A 17372-nucleotide genomic window follows, 5' to 3' on the forward strand; every position below is an offset into this window, starting at 1 on the left:
CTGTTTACCTTCTCATGCTTCTTTTATCTGAATGTCAAATTTTCTATTCAACTCTGGTTTTTTCAACAAGAATGTTTGAAAGTCCTCTATTCCACTGAATGACCATATTTTCCCCTGAAACATGATACTCAGTTTTGCTGGGTAGGTGACTCTTGGTTTTAATCCCAGCTCCTCTGACCTCTGGAATATCATATTCCAAACCCTTTGATCCCTCAGTATAGAAGCTGCCAGATCCTGGGTTATCCTGATTGTGTTTCCACAATATTCAAATTGTTTCTTCCTGGCTGTTTGTAATATTTTCTCCTTAATCTGGGAATTCTGGAACCTGGCTATAATATTCCTAGGAGTTTTCTTTTTGGGATCTTTTTCAGGAGGTGATCAGTGGATTCTTTCAACCTCTATTTTGCCCTCTGGTTCTAAAACATCAGGGCAGTTTTCTTTGAGAACTTCCTGAAGGATGATTTCTAGGTTCTTACTTTGATCATGGCTTTCAGGTAGTCTAATAATTTTTAAATTATCTCTCCTGGATCTATTTTCCAGGTCAATGGTTTTTCCCATGAGATATTTCACCATGCCTTCTATTCTTTCATTTGTTTGGATCTGTTTAACAGCATCTTGATTTCTCATAAAGTCATTAGCTTCCATTTGCTCCAATCTAATTCTAAAGCAATGATTCTCCTCCTCAGTGAGCTTTTTAGATTCTTTTTCCATCTGGCAAATTCGGCTTTTTAAGGCATTCTTCTCCTCATTGCCTTTTTGAGCCTCTTTTGCCATTTGAGTCAGTCTATTTTTTAAGGTATTATTTTCTTCAGTCAGGCTGTTGACTCTCATTTCATAATTTTCTTGCATTGTTCTCATTTCTCTTTCCAATTTTTCCTCCACTTCTCTTATCTGCTTCTTAAGGTCCTCTATGGCCTGTAACCAGCTCATATTTTCCTTTGAAGCTTTTGGTGCAGGAGTTCTGACTTCTCTGTCTTCCTCCTGTTCCATTCTTTGCTCCTTTTTGTCCCCAAAATAGGAGTCTAATGTTGGAATCTTCTGTCTGCTTTGTTTCCTTTGCCTGGTCATGTCACCCCTCAGTCACTTGACCCCTGGGCTTTTTGCCACAGTAGGACTCTGCCACCAGACAGGGGAGCTTTCATCCCAAACGCTGGGGTTTTCTCAGCTGCCGGAGGTATTAGATGGGTGCCCTCTCTGAGGCCTCCACACACTCTGGCAAGCTGGACACACACCCCAGGATCTCCACCCTAGACCGAAATCCAGATCCAAGCAGTTTAAAGCAAGAGCGATTACCCCTCAGACTGGTGCTTGGTCCCCCTACACTCTGCAGGCCAGGAGCTAAAGCCGCCATGTGGTGCTGGCTGGCTGTGCCAGCGTCTCAGTGGCTTCTTGCCCCTGGGGCAAAAGCCATGTACTCCGCCTTACTGGGTCCCAAAGTCCAGAATGCACTGACCTCTCCCTTTGTCCTTCGCATCTATGTGTTGATAAATCTGGAAATGGCCACAGCTGCTGCTGATCTGGAGTCCCTCCTGCCGGTGGCTGGTCAGGCCTGCGCTGGGGCTAAAGCCTTGGTGTGGGGCTGGGCTCGGCTCCCAGAGCACTGCGCTAGCCAATTCCTGCCGGCCTGCTGGGCTGTCCTCAGTGGGAGGTTAGCTTCTCTGTGTCATTTTGTGGGTTATGCAGCTCCAAAGTTTGTTTAGAATCCCCTTTTTACATGGATTGAGGAAGGTGGATGCCGGAGCCGTGGGAAGGTCCTGCTTCTACTCCACCATCTTCTAATGTCTTATTTTTCATAGCATATCCTTTTACAATATATTCTTTGAATTCTTAAATAGCAAAGTAAATGGCATCTTCCATCACATGTTAAATTTTGAACTGGATAACTAAAGCTAATTTAGGTGTGCCCTACAATACTGCTCCACCTTGTCTGTGCCTTTGTTTACCATGTTTCCTCGATAATAAGACCTATCCCGAAAATAAGCCCTCCCCTTACTGTGTAAGATTCCTCTAAAATAAGCCCTCCCCCAAAAATAAGCCCTATTGAGATTGCTACTGTAGTGAAGGTGATCCCCTGTGCTACACGCTACATTACGATGCCCTCTGTATGCACCGTCCCCCCCCCCCCAGGTGAAATGCACGCCGCGCTCCGAGCTGCATCCAATCAGAGCTGCAGCAGTGAGCGCGTCATCCTGTTCTTCCCCAGTGATTTGCTTGTTGGCGCCATTGAGAGCAGTGCCGCGGAGGAGAGCTGAGGCAGGACAACATAAGCCCTCCCCCGAAAATAAGCCCTCTGGTGTTTTTCTGTCCAAAAAAATTAATAAGACAGTGTCTTATTATCGGGGAAACACGGTAGATGGGAACCCCTTTACTCTGTGTGTGTGTTTAATTTTTTTAAAAAGGCAATTGCTGTCTAGGACTCTAAACTTGTGGTTGTATATTCAACAAACTATTTGGGGATGGTGGTGATCTCTTTAAGTTACAACAAAGGCATACTTAAAGCTATAAATAGCTATAAATTATAAATTTATAATTATAAAGTTATAAATAGAGGGTTGTTCACCAGTGGAAACAAATAATCATCTATCCAAAGGACATAGAGACACATTTTGGCAATGTCTACACAAAGAAAAGCAGAGAGCCCAGCATTATTTTGGAGAATATGATACAGAAGATACAACCAAGGGCACGGATGGATTTTCTTTGGCATGGTTTGTATTTACTCATCAGACTACATATTGTATACCTTCTTTTTTTCTCCCTTCTCCAACAGAATGTAATTTCCTTGAGGGCAGGGACTGGTTTTTTGTTTTGTTTTTTTGTTTTTGTCTCCATATCTCTGATGCCTAGCACAAGGGATTGCACATAGTAGGCATTTAATAAAAGCTTGTTGAGATTGAATTGAACTAATTTATGTGAGTTGACTGTCCTCAATTAATTGGGTATTGCAAAATTCTACTTAAATTTGTCTGTGTAGGTATAGACCTTATAGGTATAGACTTAAGTGATAATATTTCCAATTTCCCATCCTTCAGAAAAGTGAAGTCTATATATTAGTGTCTTTCAGGTTCTTGATTCTTTTGTTTCTGTATATTTTTTTGAGCAACAGCAAGGCATAAGGCAAAGAGTATAGGACACAAAATAGTAAGTCCTAGGTTGGAGTCCCAGTTTGAACATTCAACATCTCTTTGACCTTGTGCAATTTAGTTAATCTGTCATCCTCAGTTTTATCAGTTGTAAAATGAGAATAATATCTGTCCTCTACAGGATTGTTAAGAGAAAAGTTCTTAGTTAACATTAAAGCTCTCTGTATATATGAGTTGGTATTATTCATTATTTTTCTCATCTTGTGCTGTCAAAGTTAGATTTTCCTTAAAATCTAGCCTCAAGAATTATGTTGACAAAAAGTTGTTTCTTACCTTCAGGTCTGGAATTCCATATCCCTTCTTCAGGGTGATCTGAAATACATCCAGGGCACTAATAAATGCAGCCAATCGGGAAAGACTTTGCTTCCCACTGCCTCCTACTCCCACCAGCAAGGCATTCCCTCGGGGAGACTCTAAGATGCGATTAATTCTACAAATATGAGCCACAGCATCTTCAAATAGCACCTAAAGAGACCAGAGATATGCTTTAATATTTTATAGTAACATAATTATTCATATCCATAAGCCAAACTATGTAAAAATTAAAACCAAGAACTATATTTGAAAATTGTGAAGCAAAAAAAAAACACATTCCCAAATTTTAGGCTTCCCACTACTCACCAAATTCATGACTGCATTGACTTCATTGTAGCTGTCTAAAGCGTCCACTAGTAGCTTATTCAGTTGTGCCACATTAGTTACAGGGCAATATTTAGGGTCTCCAATCCCTTGGACAAAGTGGCAGAAGATATTTGGTTTGGCAAACATAACATCATCACCAAGTTCCTATACACATGGAGAGAGAATATTATAAGATATTCATAGTAACTTAGGTGTTCAATATCAATCTCCCATAGTGGGACCACCTCCACAAAGAAGAACTAAAATCCCCCCATAATGCTGGGCAACAAGGCAGAATTTCCAGGTGTTCAGGCCACAACAGCATCTTCATGCCATCTCTCAAAGAATAAGTCACCCGACAAGTTCTTGGGTAAATAGTTAATTGCTCAGTGGAATTATCTTATGCTGTCCACATCAGTGATGAGCTTTTTTTTTTGGAGGGCAATTGGGATTAAGTGACTTGCCCAAGGCCACACGGCTAGTTTTTTGTATTAAGTCTCTGAGGCCAGATTTGAACTCAGGTCTTGCTGATTCCAGGGCTGGAGCTCTACTCACTGTGCCACCTAGCAGCACTGATAAGCTTTCAATAAAATAAGAAACATGCTAAGGAAAGCCAGTAGCACACCAACAGGACGTGTTCTAGTAGAATAGGAATTTTTGGGGGACAGACATAGAATATTTTTCATTTCACTAGGGCCTAACCCAATGTCACAAAAAAAAATTAATAAATGTTTGGTGGGTGCACTGGGTTAGGGATTTTCTAATTTGATCATGGGACAGATTTTATGTGAGTATTTATCTAGTGATTGCTAATCATGGATTTGTTTAGCTATGAGATCTTAGAAAAAGCAGTTATCGACAACTCTCAGCCTTATCTTCTGTAAAATGGGGACTGTAAATATCTTCCCTGTCTGTTTTACAGGCTTGTTATGAGGAATAAACAAGATCATGGTTTTGAAGAACTTTGTAAATTCTAAAGGGAAATGTAAATAGTAGGAGTTATCCTTATTATCAATATAAGTAATACTAAAAATAACAATAAGCCTCTACTGACATTCTCCTCTGATGCTCATTGTGGTATGAAGCTAATTCTAGATTCTTAAAGGTTATTCCTGCAGTGTACACATTTTGGCAGGTTTCTCCCAAGCTGGAAAACCTATGAATTCAAGTTCAGTGACAAAGTACATATCTCTTGCCTAAGTTCAAAAAGGTTCATTACCAGGTTGGCTGCAGGGAGGAAATTTTTGTCCACTGCAATTCCAAAAGACCAAGTCATAGAGAAATTAAGATTTCACTGAGAGCTGGAGTAACAAAAGGAATTCTCACTATAATATACCCAACAAATGGCAGCTGTGGCATGAATATTGCCAAAGAGGAGGGAAACCTCCTTCCTCTTAAGGGAGGTCATTCCATTTTGGGATTACTCTAAATTATTAGGAAGCTGTCTGACAATCAGACCTTCTTATCCATCACTCATCTTGCCCTCATTCAACATAGTAGCACCTACTATCTATAAATATTAAGCATCCACCATGTACCAAGTGGGCAGATAAGCGTCTCAGAGGATAGAGTGCCAGGTTTGGAGTCAGGAAGACTTCTCTTTATGAGTTTGAATTTGGCTTCAAACACTTACTAGTGTGATCCTGGGCAAGTCACTTAACCCTGTTTTTCTCAGTTTCCTCACCTATAAAATGAGCTAGAGAAGGAAATGGAAAATCGTTCCAGTATCTTTGCTAAAAACAAAACAAAAACTCCTCAAATGTGGTTACAAAGAGTTAGACACAACTGAACAACAAAAACGTACCAGCTACTGTGCCAAGTACAAACAAATCTAATCCTGTCTCCTAATCCTGCCTTCACAATGATAGCCCTTCAAATACTTGAAGACAACTGTCTCGTCTTCTCTGAGATTTCTCTTCTCTAGGCTTTAGCCTAAACTGGTCACTGCTCAGAAATGAACACAAGAATTCTACATGAGATCTGTAAAGGGACCATCACCTCCCTAGTCCTGTAAACTCTGTCATGTAAACTAACTCCTGTAAACCATGGCTCTCTTAATGAAAGCCAAGGTTGCATTAGCTTTTTTTTTTTTAGCAGCTACTTCACACAGCTGGCTCACACTGAACTTGCTTTACATTAAAACTCCAAGATATTTTTCAGAGCCATTGGTGTCTAATTATGCCTGCCCCATCTTTTATTTTGTGAACTTGATTTGTGTTTGTGTGTGTGTGTGTGCTCAAATGAAAGATTTCACATTTATACCTTTGGCATTTCCTCTTATTAGAGGAATGCTCTAGCCTGTCAAGATCCTTTTAGATCTGGATTCAGCTATCTATTGTGTCAGCTATCCCTCCTAGCTTTCTGCATCTATCATCCAGATCACTCATAAAAATATTAAAATAGCATAGGGCCAAAGCACAGATCCCTGGCCTATGCCATGGTGGAACTACTCCAACCATCCAACTAGTTGTTAATACATCTCTTTGTATTCTGATCTAATCTATCTTTTCCACAAGAATACTGTGAAATACTTTATCAAAAGCTTTGCTAAAGTATAAATAATCTATCACTGCAGCATTCCCTTCATCTGCTGGTTTGGCATTTCTGCCAAAAAAGGAAATGTCTTTATCTGGTATGTCCTGTCCTTGAGGAAGCCATGCTGATTCTTGATAATCATCTCTTCCCTTTCTAGATGTTTAACAACCATTTTTTTAAAGTAATCGGGGTTAAGTAACTTGCTCTAGGTTACACGGCCAGTTATTATTTTTGGGTGTGGTGCTAAGTATCTGAGCCCAGATTTGATTCAGGTCATCCTGACACTGGAGCTGGTGCTCTTACTTGCTGAGCCACCTGGACACCCCTTAACAACCATTTTCTAATGATCCATTCTAGAATATTTGCAAGAATGGGAGACAAGTTCAATGTCTTTGCAGACCCCATTCTCTTTTCCTTTTTTGAAAACTGGGACATTTGCCTTTCTCCGATATTATGGTATATGTCTCATATTTTCCTCAATGACTGACAGTGGCTTAGCAATCATGTCTGTCTGTTTTCTCAGTAAACAAAGTACTGGTACCTAGATGTAGTTCATCTGGGTCAGATGACTGAATTTCTTCATGGGCCTTTTAGTGCTTTCTTAATATCTCCTTATTTGTCTTTGGTACCCAGAGAAACTTCTCATTCATATTCATACCTATTTCCTAAAGTTATTAACTGGGACCTGCTAGGACCTTTCTGAACATACTCAAACTCCAGGAGACCCCCAACCAAACAGCCCACTTAGAAGCCACATGAATCTCATATAACACTCTGGGTTGATCAATGGGAGCCATTGCTATAACTTACCTCAAAGTATTTCTTGGTTGAAGTTACAGTGAGTTTATATAATAGGCTTTTGTCTTTATCATCAATGAGCTTGTCCCCATATACCCGTTCAGCTTCATGTAGCCATAGCCGTACAAGGTCAACAGGGGTTCTGAGGATTTCTAATTTAGAAAACAAGAGTCCCTGCCAAGAACAAACTAGTCGTTATGGGATCCTTGACTTTGAGAAGCAAATGAAAACATGCAGTTCATTGATCATAGCTGGGAGAGTCTTCAGAGGCCAGTCAGTATAAATGCTTTATTTTATATGAAGAATTTGAAGCTCAAGGAAGTAAAATTTTTTTGCACTGATCACACAGACATTATATATTAGAGACAGGATTTGAACCCATACAGAATCTAATTCTTTTTTGCTGTTCTGCTGTGGATATGGAAATGCTCTTTTCGGGGTATATTCAGAAAGATGTTTATTGCCTGACCAACATAGTGGTGTTACAGCTGTCCCTCCATTTGTACATGATGGAGACCAGATAGTGAGAGAGAGAGAGAGAGAGAGCATCATAGAGAGCAGGTAGTGCAAGTATTATCATCCTTATTTGACACAACAGAACAAAGACTCAGGGATCAGGGTTGGGGGTGGGGTTGGTATAACACACAGAAGTAGGAAAAATATAATTATTTCTCAATTTAGAAAGGTTTCTTTTTTTAAAAATAGTAAATACTGGTCCTCAGGACTAGCCATGGGATATTTACCCACTGTTCTTAGACTCTTCCTTGTTTCAATGTCTTCTTTCTGGTTTTGGCCTTGATATTAATTCAGTTCTCATTCTACTGCCGTAGACTTTACTAAGCAGAGCTGTCATTTTTAGCCCCGTAGAGTTTGCTTTTCTAGCCTGTGACCTGGGGTAATACCATAAGAATGTAGATCGAGAATTGGAAGGGACCTCCGAGGTCATCAAATACAACCCTCCCATTTTACAGATGAGGAAAAATGAAGCCCAGAGAGGTTAATAGATGTGCCCAAGTGACAAGGTCAGAAACAGGATATGAACTCTGGTCTACTGACTCCATGGCCAATGCACTTTCCACTATACTACTCTAGGAGATTGGGAGCTAAATGGGTTATTTACTTCCCACTATAAATCTTAGGATACTTCATCTTCAACCCCCTGGCAAAGCCTTTCCTAAACCCCGGTTCCCAACTTTTTATAAGAAACAGCTCTTCTCTCTTGGTGTCAGTTACCACAGCATAAGTTTGAGATTTGTGTCACCTAATTTTTCCTCAGGGGGTCTCCAAGCTCTGGCCCCACTGACACCTATACATCCTCTCACTTTGCATCAGCTGAAAATCAGCCTTACATGCTGGATCTTTTGGCCAATTCTGTGCTCAATAGTCTAGTCGTTTCTTATACTAATGTTGGTTCTGCCCTACACTGTTTACTTCTGAGCCAAGGCCTCCTCTCTGTATGACTGCTCCCCCAGATCACCCTGCTCTCTAGTTCTGAAATAACCTTCATTATTTCCTTACCTCCCTATTACTGGCCAAGCTATGTGAACAATCATATGGAGCATGGACATTTTAAAAAATCTTCAACAAGGGATCCAGTGACCTACTTATCTCTAGGTAATGACTCATGGCCCTGACATGGGTCCCTATTCTAGGGAATAGATCCCAAACCATATATCTTTTATCATAATTACAAGTAAGAATACACAGGTCTCTCACAATATCAACACATTCCCAGATCCTACCTCTCACAATTAATGAATCAGAATCATTTCATCATAGATTAAAAAGAGGTCAAATGCCTTATGCATGGTCACATGGCTAGTAAGCCCTGTGACTCAACCCCAGGGCTTCTGCCTCACAAGTCTGGGGTTCCCCCTCCACCTCACTATATCTCATCATGTCTCTTATTAGTTCGATCTGAGGCACTTTCCCTGCAAGTCTGAGTTAAAGATGTCATCAAAAGGAAGAGCAAAGGAGATACATTTTACAGTTATGGATAAGAGAAGAGGTCTTGACCAAACAAGAGTTTAAGGACATCATGGAAGATAAAATGTACAATCTTGATTATGAAATGAAAATTTTTGCAAAAACAAAAGTAATATAGTTAAAATTAGAAAGAGAAAAACAAGAAAAAAGAAAGAAAACAAATCTTTGCTAGTTTCTCTGATAAAAATGTGACATTCAAGTATATATAGAGAGAACAGGGGCATCTAGGTGGAACAGTGAATAGAGCACCAGCCCTGGAGTCAGGAGAACTTGAGTTCAAATCCAACCTCAGACGCTTGACACACTTACTAGCCGTGTGACTTTGGGCAAATCACTTAACCCCAATTGCCCTCCAAAAAGATAAAAAAAGATATACAGATAACCAATTCAAATATATAAGGAAAAGAGTAATTTCCCAATAAATAAATAGCCAAAAGATGTAAACAGGAGGCAAAGATATTCTCAAAAGAAGAAAAGCAAAAATGATCCAAAATATTAAGTCAATTAAAATAACTCTGAGATTCTGCCTCATATTCATCAACTTGTGAAAAAAGACAAAAAGGGAAAAATGATAGTCGTTGGAGAGGATATGGGAGAACAAACTAATATTTGTTCATGGAGCTATGAATTGGTCAAATTTTACATTCTATAAAGCAATTTAGAATAATACCAAAAAATAACTAAACTGTGCTTAGCTTTGATGTAGTGATAGCACCACTAGGCTCATTTCCTGAAGAATTAAAGAGGGAAAAGAATCACATTTAAAAATATCTATAGGAGCACTTTTTGTCGCAGCAAAGTGGAAAATAAGGGGTTGCCCATCAGTTGTGAACTGATTGAATAAATTATGGGATATGGATATAATGGAATATTACTTCCCAGTAGTGAATGACAAAAGGGACGGATTAAGGAAAAACCATGTGAGGACTTGTATGAACTGATTTAGAAAAAAGTGACCAGAGCCAGGATAATTCCATAATAACTATAACACTGTAATGAAAAACAATGTTGAAAGACACAAGAACTCTGATCAGTATGGTGACCAACCATGTTTCCAGAGGAATGATGATGAAATATACTCCCCATCTATTTTTTTTTTGCCTTTTTTGGAGGGCAATTGGGGTTAAGTAATTTGCCCAAGGTTACACGACTAGTTCTTTTGTATGGATGTTAAGTGTCTGAGGCCAGAACCGAACTCGGGTCCTCCTGACTCCAGGGCCAGTGCTTTACTCACTGCGCCACCTAGCCACCAGTCACTTTCCATCTGTTGACAGAGGTGATGGATTAGGGTGAAAAAAGAGGCATCCATTTTTGAACATGGCTGACCTGTGCATTTGTTTTGCTTGACTATGCTAATTGGTTGTAAGAGAGGATATTTTTTTTTAATTAGGGAGAGAGGACAACGAAGAGGAGATGATTTGGTGTTGTTTAGTCATTTCAGGCATGTCTGACTCTCCATGACCCTATTTTGGGGGTTTTGTTGGCAAAGATATTGACATGGTTTTCCATTTCTTTCTCCAGATGAGGAGCTGAGGCAAACAGGGTTAAGTGACTTGCCCAAGGTCACACAGCTTGTAAGGGTCTGAAGCTGGATTTGAACTCATGAAGATGAATCTTCTTGATTCCAAGCCCAGGAAACCAATGAGGTATTTAAAAGAGTGCACAGAAGCAAATTTGAAAGGAAACATATACAAGCAAAACAGCTTTGGAACTAATATGTTCAATGCAGTGTATACTTCAGAAGGACATAATGTACATGACAGAAATTCACAGATTTACATAACATTACCTTTGCCTCCCTCCCCCCATTCTTTTCTAGGGAACTACTTATATTTGCCAGTGTTTATCAAGTTCAGAATGACAAAAAATACTTTATTGAAAAAAAAATATTTCAGGGCGGCTAGGTGGCACAGTGAGTAAAAGCGCCAGCCTGGAGTCAGGAGAACCTGAGTTTGGTTCTGGCCTCAGACACTTAACACCCACACAAAAAGACTAGCCGTGTAACCTTGAGCAAGTTACTTAACCCCAATTGCCCTCCAAAAAGGCAAAAAAAGAAAAAAAAATTCACCAGAGACAAGGATGAAAATACTGAATATGCAAAGGAGTTGTGATTCCTTAGGGTAGGGAATGACTTGTGTGGGAACTCACAACACCAATTCATATTTGACTTAGTAGATAAGTTTAGGTTGTTGCTTGAGGTTCAAAGAAGAGAATGGCTCTTCCAATGTCAGACACCTAGGAAGTACTGGAGGTGGGATTCGAATCCAGGTCTTTCTGACTCTTATTTACCATACAAAAGAAGGACAGTGTAGTATCATTGAGAATGTGTTGGATTTGGAATCAGGAAGACCTTCATTAAAATCCTGCCTTATGCACTTTTTAGCAGTTTGACACTGAGCATGGTCTGTACCTTCCTGAGCCACAATTTCATCTGTAAAATGGGAAGAATAATGGTAATACTTCTTCACGGGGTTATTGTGAGGATCAAATGAGATAATACAAATAAAGGTTTGTAAACCTTAAAGTACTATATAAAGGAGAGCTATATTAAAACTAATAAAAATTAAAATTAGTCTTGTATCACACTGCTCCAATGGGTGCCCATGAAGATGAAAAGAAAGCAAGTCTAGAGAATAAAAAGTCTTGCTTTCTATTTAGGTTCCTCTATTCCTTGGATTATGTTTCTGCTCCCCTTGAAGGAGAACCAAAGGGTACTGATAAAACAAGGATTTGGGCTGAGAGGTAGTAGTAGTGCCATAGAAATAAAAGAGTACCTGGAAAATGTTGGAGAGGTCCCTGAGGTTGAAGATATAATGAAACTTAATGGCCGTAGGAAGAAAGGTTGATGAGATTTTCTGATGCAAGGCTATTATAGGAAAAAGACACACATTGATTCTTCTATGGGCTTAATGGTCTCAGGAAGTGTAGAACTTAAAACAATGTTTCTAAAGCAAATGGACTATGAAATAGTGACAATTTAAGTTAGAAATTTGCAGAGCTGAACAGAGAGGAAGTTTGCTTCTCTGTTGACATGTAAATCACTTCTATATAATGAATTTCCTATACTCTACCCTTCCACTGAAGCAATTGGATTTCATAATATCTCCTGTTGAAACATAGCATCCTTTAAAAATATTGATTTAAATACATAAATAAAATATTTACTAGGGGAAAAGATGAAGAAGCCATCAGCCTCCATAAAATAGTAGCTTTTATAAATACTAAAGTGGATGTGGATAATTTCAACTTACCAAGTGCTGAGGTGACCAACTGGACACTAATTTTCTGAACCACCATGGGAGCAGATTGATAGTATAAATGCTGTGAAAGGATTGTGTTATAAATCGCCATCAGAGCATCTTGTCCAGGGAAACTCACAGCAAACACACAAAAGTGTCTCTATATTAAGGTAAAACAAACAAAGTTAATAGATGTCCTTAGGCCTATCTTCTCTGATTAGGGGAGTGCTGAAGATCAAATTCTCCAGAAAGCAAGAAGCCTCTCTACTGACCATCTTCACTTGGATTTGGCCAGGGTGGGGAATTTCCTGATTGAGAAAGCATCCAACAACTTCACAAGAGGGACCAACAAGGAATGCTCTGAGGATCCTTAACGAACCAGAAGACTGGAGATGGGATGGGGTGCCCCTCCCCCCTATGTGATATTGTGAAAGGTTGGTAACTGGAGCAGTCCTACTGGGGGAGAAAATAAAAGGGCATCTCTAGCACTTTCTTAGTGTTTGTGCCTATCCTCCTCTGTCCAGGCTCCTTCTACAGTACTTCTTCCCTAATCTGGGCCTACCCACTCTTGGGCAAGTCTCTCCACTGTCAACTTATGTAAAAAGCCTGTCTAGCTAGGGTCATAGTGTCTGGGTTGGGTTTTCTACCTCTACCTTTATTTGTCCCAGATGGAAAAAAAAAAATAAGTTGGAGAATTTTCTGGAAAATTATAGTGAATTTTCTCTTAAAGACTAAATAAGAGGACAGAGGCTTAAGCTACACGATAAAGAAGTTAGACAACAAAAACAAATTTACTTTTCAAGGTGAGACACTGAAATGGCCTTTTTATTTCATTCCATGAAATTTTCTTTTTTCTCTGTTTAGCAACAGGTGCGATTAGGGCAAGTAAAGAAGAGTAATCTGCTGGTTTTGCCCAGCGATGAGGCTGTCTCTTACCATTCCTTTCTCCTCTAGCATTCTGTCACAAATCCCTCAGTTGCGTGGACCTAGCCTTCCAAATAAAACCAGAACCTCTGCAGAGTAATCAGAGCTTTGTCCCAATGCACCAAAAATTTGAGGAGCCCAAAATTTCCAGAGAAGCAGCAGCAGAAACAACTTGAGTTTAGAAAATTGGTTAGCAAGACTAACTAGTTAAAAAAAAAAAATAGAAAGCTACCAAATGGCACACTTTCTCCCTCTAGTGGCTGTACCTCAGGTGAGCTGTTTCCAATCCTGCTTACTCAACTGCACCCTCCCCCAACTTTGTTTCTGCTTTCCTCTCTCCCCAAGAATTTGAGGGTGCATTTTGTGCTCTTTAACTTGGGAAGAAATTGCTAATTAGAACTCTGCTCCCAACACAAACCTCTTTTCCCCAGAGAAAGGGAATTGGAATCAAATACCTCACTTGCTATCCTATACACACAAACACACACACATACAATATTATTATTTTTTTAAAGCAATTGGGGTTAAGTAACTTGCTCAAGGTTACACGGCCAGTTATTATTTCTGGGTGTGGTGCTAAGTACCTGAGCCCAGATTTGATCCCTGACTCTGGGGCTGGTGCTTTTACTCACTGAGCCACCTGGCCACCCCACACATACATTATTAATGCAGGGATCATTTGCTCTTTTCTCCTTGTCTACCTGAAGTCTGGGGTCAATGGTGAAGGAGCCAGAAGTGGGATTCATGCAGGCTACATACTGACAATTGTGAATGTCCTTTAATGTCAGCTTTTGTCTGTCATACCTGCATAAGGAGAAAACATGACTCAGGTCAATTTACCACAAAGTCCTTCCTTTCTACTCAGGTCACTTCAAGAAATACTTAATACGTCAGGGTGATGTGATCAGCAAAAACAGCCCATTCCTCTCTGTCTTCCCAGGAATAACAGCTGACATTTGTCTCCATGAGGCTTGCAAGGCACTTTGCATATATCATCTCAGTATAAATATTCCCGCTTAGATGAGGGAAGTGAGTATCAGAGACTTTGAATGATTTTCCCAGCATCACAGATAGTAAATGTCAGAAGTGTGATCTGAGCCTTGGTCTTTCTTCCTCCAATTTTAACACTAGCCAGTATACCACACTGTCTCTCAATCAAAATTATTTTTGGGGGGGAAGCCAGTGTGTATGTGCATGAGGAGGGGCCAGGGAGGGCAACTTTAAAGAAAGATAAGTCAGGTTTCAAAATTCAGGCTGAGCAAATTTCAGTTGTTTGCCACCAGGCAGTTTCCCAGGCCCCAGGTCCCGGCTGCCCTTTGCACACTTCGTGAACTGTGAAGGATGACTGCTATTGTTGTTCAGCCGTTTCTGTCCTGTCTGACTCTGTGTGACTCCATTTGGGGTTATCTTGGCTAAGACACTGGAATGGCTTCTCCAGCTCATTTTACAGATGGAAAAACTGAGGCAAACAGGGTTAAGTGACTTGTCCAGGATCACATAGCTAGGAAACATCCGAGGCCAAATTCAAACTCAGAAAGATGAATCTTCTTGACTCCAAGTCCAACACTCTATCCACTGAGCCACCTAGCTGCCTACTAGGTATATCTGATACTCTCCCAAAGAATTTGTTTATTTATTGACTTATTTTTTTATAAAGATGTTATGCTTTTTATTATTTCTTTTCTCTTATGTCTAGAAAGAAGAATGGATAGCAGATTGGAGTAAATACCAGAGTATGTTGTTTATAAAAGACACACTTGAAACAGAAAGACATACACAGAGTTAAAATTAAGGGTTGGAACAAAACCTATTATGTTTCAGCTGATGTAAAAAAGGCAGGGGTAGCAATCATGGACTCAAAGCAAAAACAAAAATAGACCCACTTAAAACTATATTATGCTAAAAGGTAACAGACAATGAAGTAATATCAACATTTTTACAGAAAGTTTCTCTGATAAAAGCTTCATTTTTCAAATATATATAGAGTATAGAATTGAGTCAAATTTATAAAAAAATAAAAACTATTCCCCAATTGATAAATGGTCAAAGGATATGAACAGGAAGCTTTCAGAAGAAGAAATCAGAGCTATCTATAGTCATATGAAAAAATGCTCTAATGCAAATTAAAACAACTTTGAGGTATCATCTCACACCTAACAGAAATTATAGATGTTGGAGGAGAAGAGGGGAAAATATGTACCCTAATGAACTGCTGGTGGAATAGTGAACTGGTCCAATCATTCTGGAGAACAATTTGGAACAATGCCGAAAGGGTCATATAACTATGCATAAACTTTGACTCAGCAATACCACTACTAGGTCTGTATTCCAAAGAGAATGAAAAAAGACAAATATGTACAAAAATATTTATAGCAGCTCTTTTTGTGGTAGAAAAGAATTGGAAATTGAAGGGATCTCCATAAATTGGGGAATGACTCAACAAGTGGCAAGATGTGATTGTGATGGAATACTATTGTGCTATGAGAAATTATGAGGGAGATGATTTCAGGAAAACATTGACAGGATTTATATGAATTGATGCAAAGCGAAGTGAGAAGAACCAGGAGATCACTGTGTACAATAACAGTAATGTAGTAAGGAGGATCAACTATGAAAGACTTGGCTACCTGGATCAATATCATGATCTAAGAGGTCTCTTGCTGAAAAAATGCTATCCATCTCCAGAGAGAGAACTGATGAACTCTCTGTATAAACTGAAGTATAATTTTCTCTCCTTTATTTTTCTTGCTTTTTTGGAAATATGGTTAATATGGAAATGTATTTTGCATGATTTCACATGTATAACTGATATCATATTGCTTGCCATCTCAGTGGGTGGGAGAATTTGGAACTCAAAATTTAAAAAGAAAATAAAGCTAAAAATAATAAAATTTAAAAATAGAAAGAGGAATGGATTTGGAGTCAGGTTTGAGTCTCAGCTTCACTACTAATCAGATAACCTTGGGAAAATTTAACCTCCCTAGGCCCGAGTTTCTTTATCTGTAAAATGGGGATAACAATACTTGTTAATCTACTTCTAAGGATGGATGTGAAAATCAAACAAATTGAGGTATGTTAAAAATGACTTAGAACCATAAATATTCAATATTCAAATACTCAGTGAATGGGTGATTTTATTGATGTGCATTTTCCCTTAGCAATTCAGGTTGCAACCCACTTATGATTGCCCATTCTGTGGGATTCTTGCCAGTGTTGCCAATTTGACACAGGAGGTCTGATGACTGGAGAGGGAAGTCATGGGGTCATGGTGAACATGTTCAGGGGATCATAGGGAATACCATGGCAAGAAGAACCACAATATAGAAGTGAAAGGAATCTTATTAAAATGAGAAAAAAGATAAATGAAGGGAAATTAGACATCCAGCAGCAGAGGTTTGAGAACATCCCTGCAGAGAAGGCAAGCTGTATCAGGAGTCTGACAGCCTCATACATTTTTTTTTTAAAGCAATTGGAGTTAAGTAACTTGGCCAAGGTTACACGGCCAGTTTTTTTTTTTTGTGTGTGGGTGTTAAGTATCTGAGGCCGGAACCCATCTCCAGTCCTCCCGACTCCAGGGCTGGTGCTCTTACTCTAGCCTCATACATTTTTGTCCATGGCAGTACTATTTCTGTGAAATTAAATTCTTTATCTGGAAACCAGTTCAGTGATTGGGCTCCAAAACACAAGTATCATCCAATGGCTTAAGTCTTGGGTGGCAAACAAAACATAAAGATAAATGAGGGGGTTCTGGATGCTGGAGTTCAGGTAAAGATCACCACATATTTGAAACAGTTCAGGAACATGGGGAATACCATGACAACAATCTGTCTTTACATAAATAAACATTTCTGTAGAATCATTTGTTTGCCAGAGTGTACCCCTTGAATAAATGGCTCTAATAGGTTTCAGATCCTTAGGAAGGGGTGGCAGAGTCCTAACAGCAGCATATAGGCATACGCCTCTATGGCTCTCTCACTGTGGATTCAGGAAATCTTGGGATAATGATACTGAGTTATCATTAAGTCTCTACTGCCATGTTTAGAGGAATTTTCTGTGAAAGGAATAAGGGGGATCTATCTATCTATCTATCTATCTATCTATCTATCTATCTATCTATCTATCTATC

At 39.3% G+C, this 17372-nt stretch overlaps 1 protein-coding gene across 1 annotated transcript in view; it reads right to left on the reverse strand.

Moving 5' to 3' along the window:
- The window catches only part of DNAH17 (dynein axonemal heavy chain 17), a 280684-nt gene that overhangs the window by 104475 nt on the left and 158837 nt on the right, over positions 1–17372 (reverse strand). Inside the window, exons 48-53 of the mRNA XM_069076039.1 lie at positions 13948–14050; positions 12335–12482; positions 11858–11949; positions 7110–7271; positions 3765–3929; positions 3417–3608 (exon numbers count right to left, since the gene is read on the reverse strand). Of these exons, the coding sequence (XP_068932140.1) occupies positions 3417–3608; positions 3765–3929; positions 7110–7271; positions 11858–11949; positions 12335–12482; positions 13948–14050 (862 nt within the window). The remainder of the gene's footprint in view (positions 1–3416; positions 3609–3764; positions 3930–7109; positions 7272–11857; positions 11950–12334; positions 12483–13947; positions 14051–17372) is intronic.

Source organism: Petaurus breviceps, unplaced genomic scaffold (assembly GCF_028583685.1).
Source record: "Petaurus breviceps papuanus isolate PSGF00001 unplaced genomic scaffold, PetGlider_PUasm1.0 90925, whole genome shotgun sequence".
NCBI lineage: Eukaryota > Metazoa > Chordata > Mammalia > Diprotodontia > Petauridae > Petaurus > Petaurus breviceps.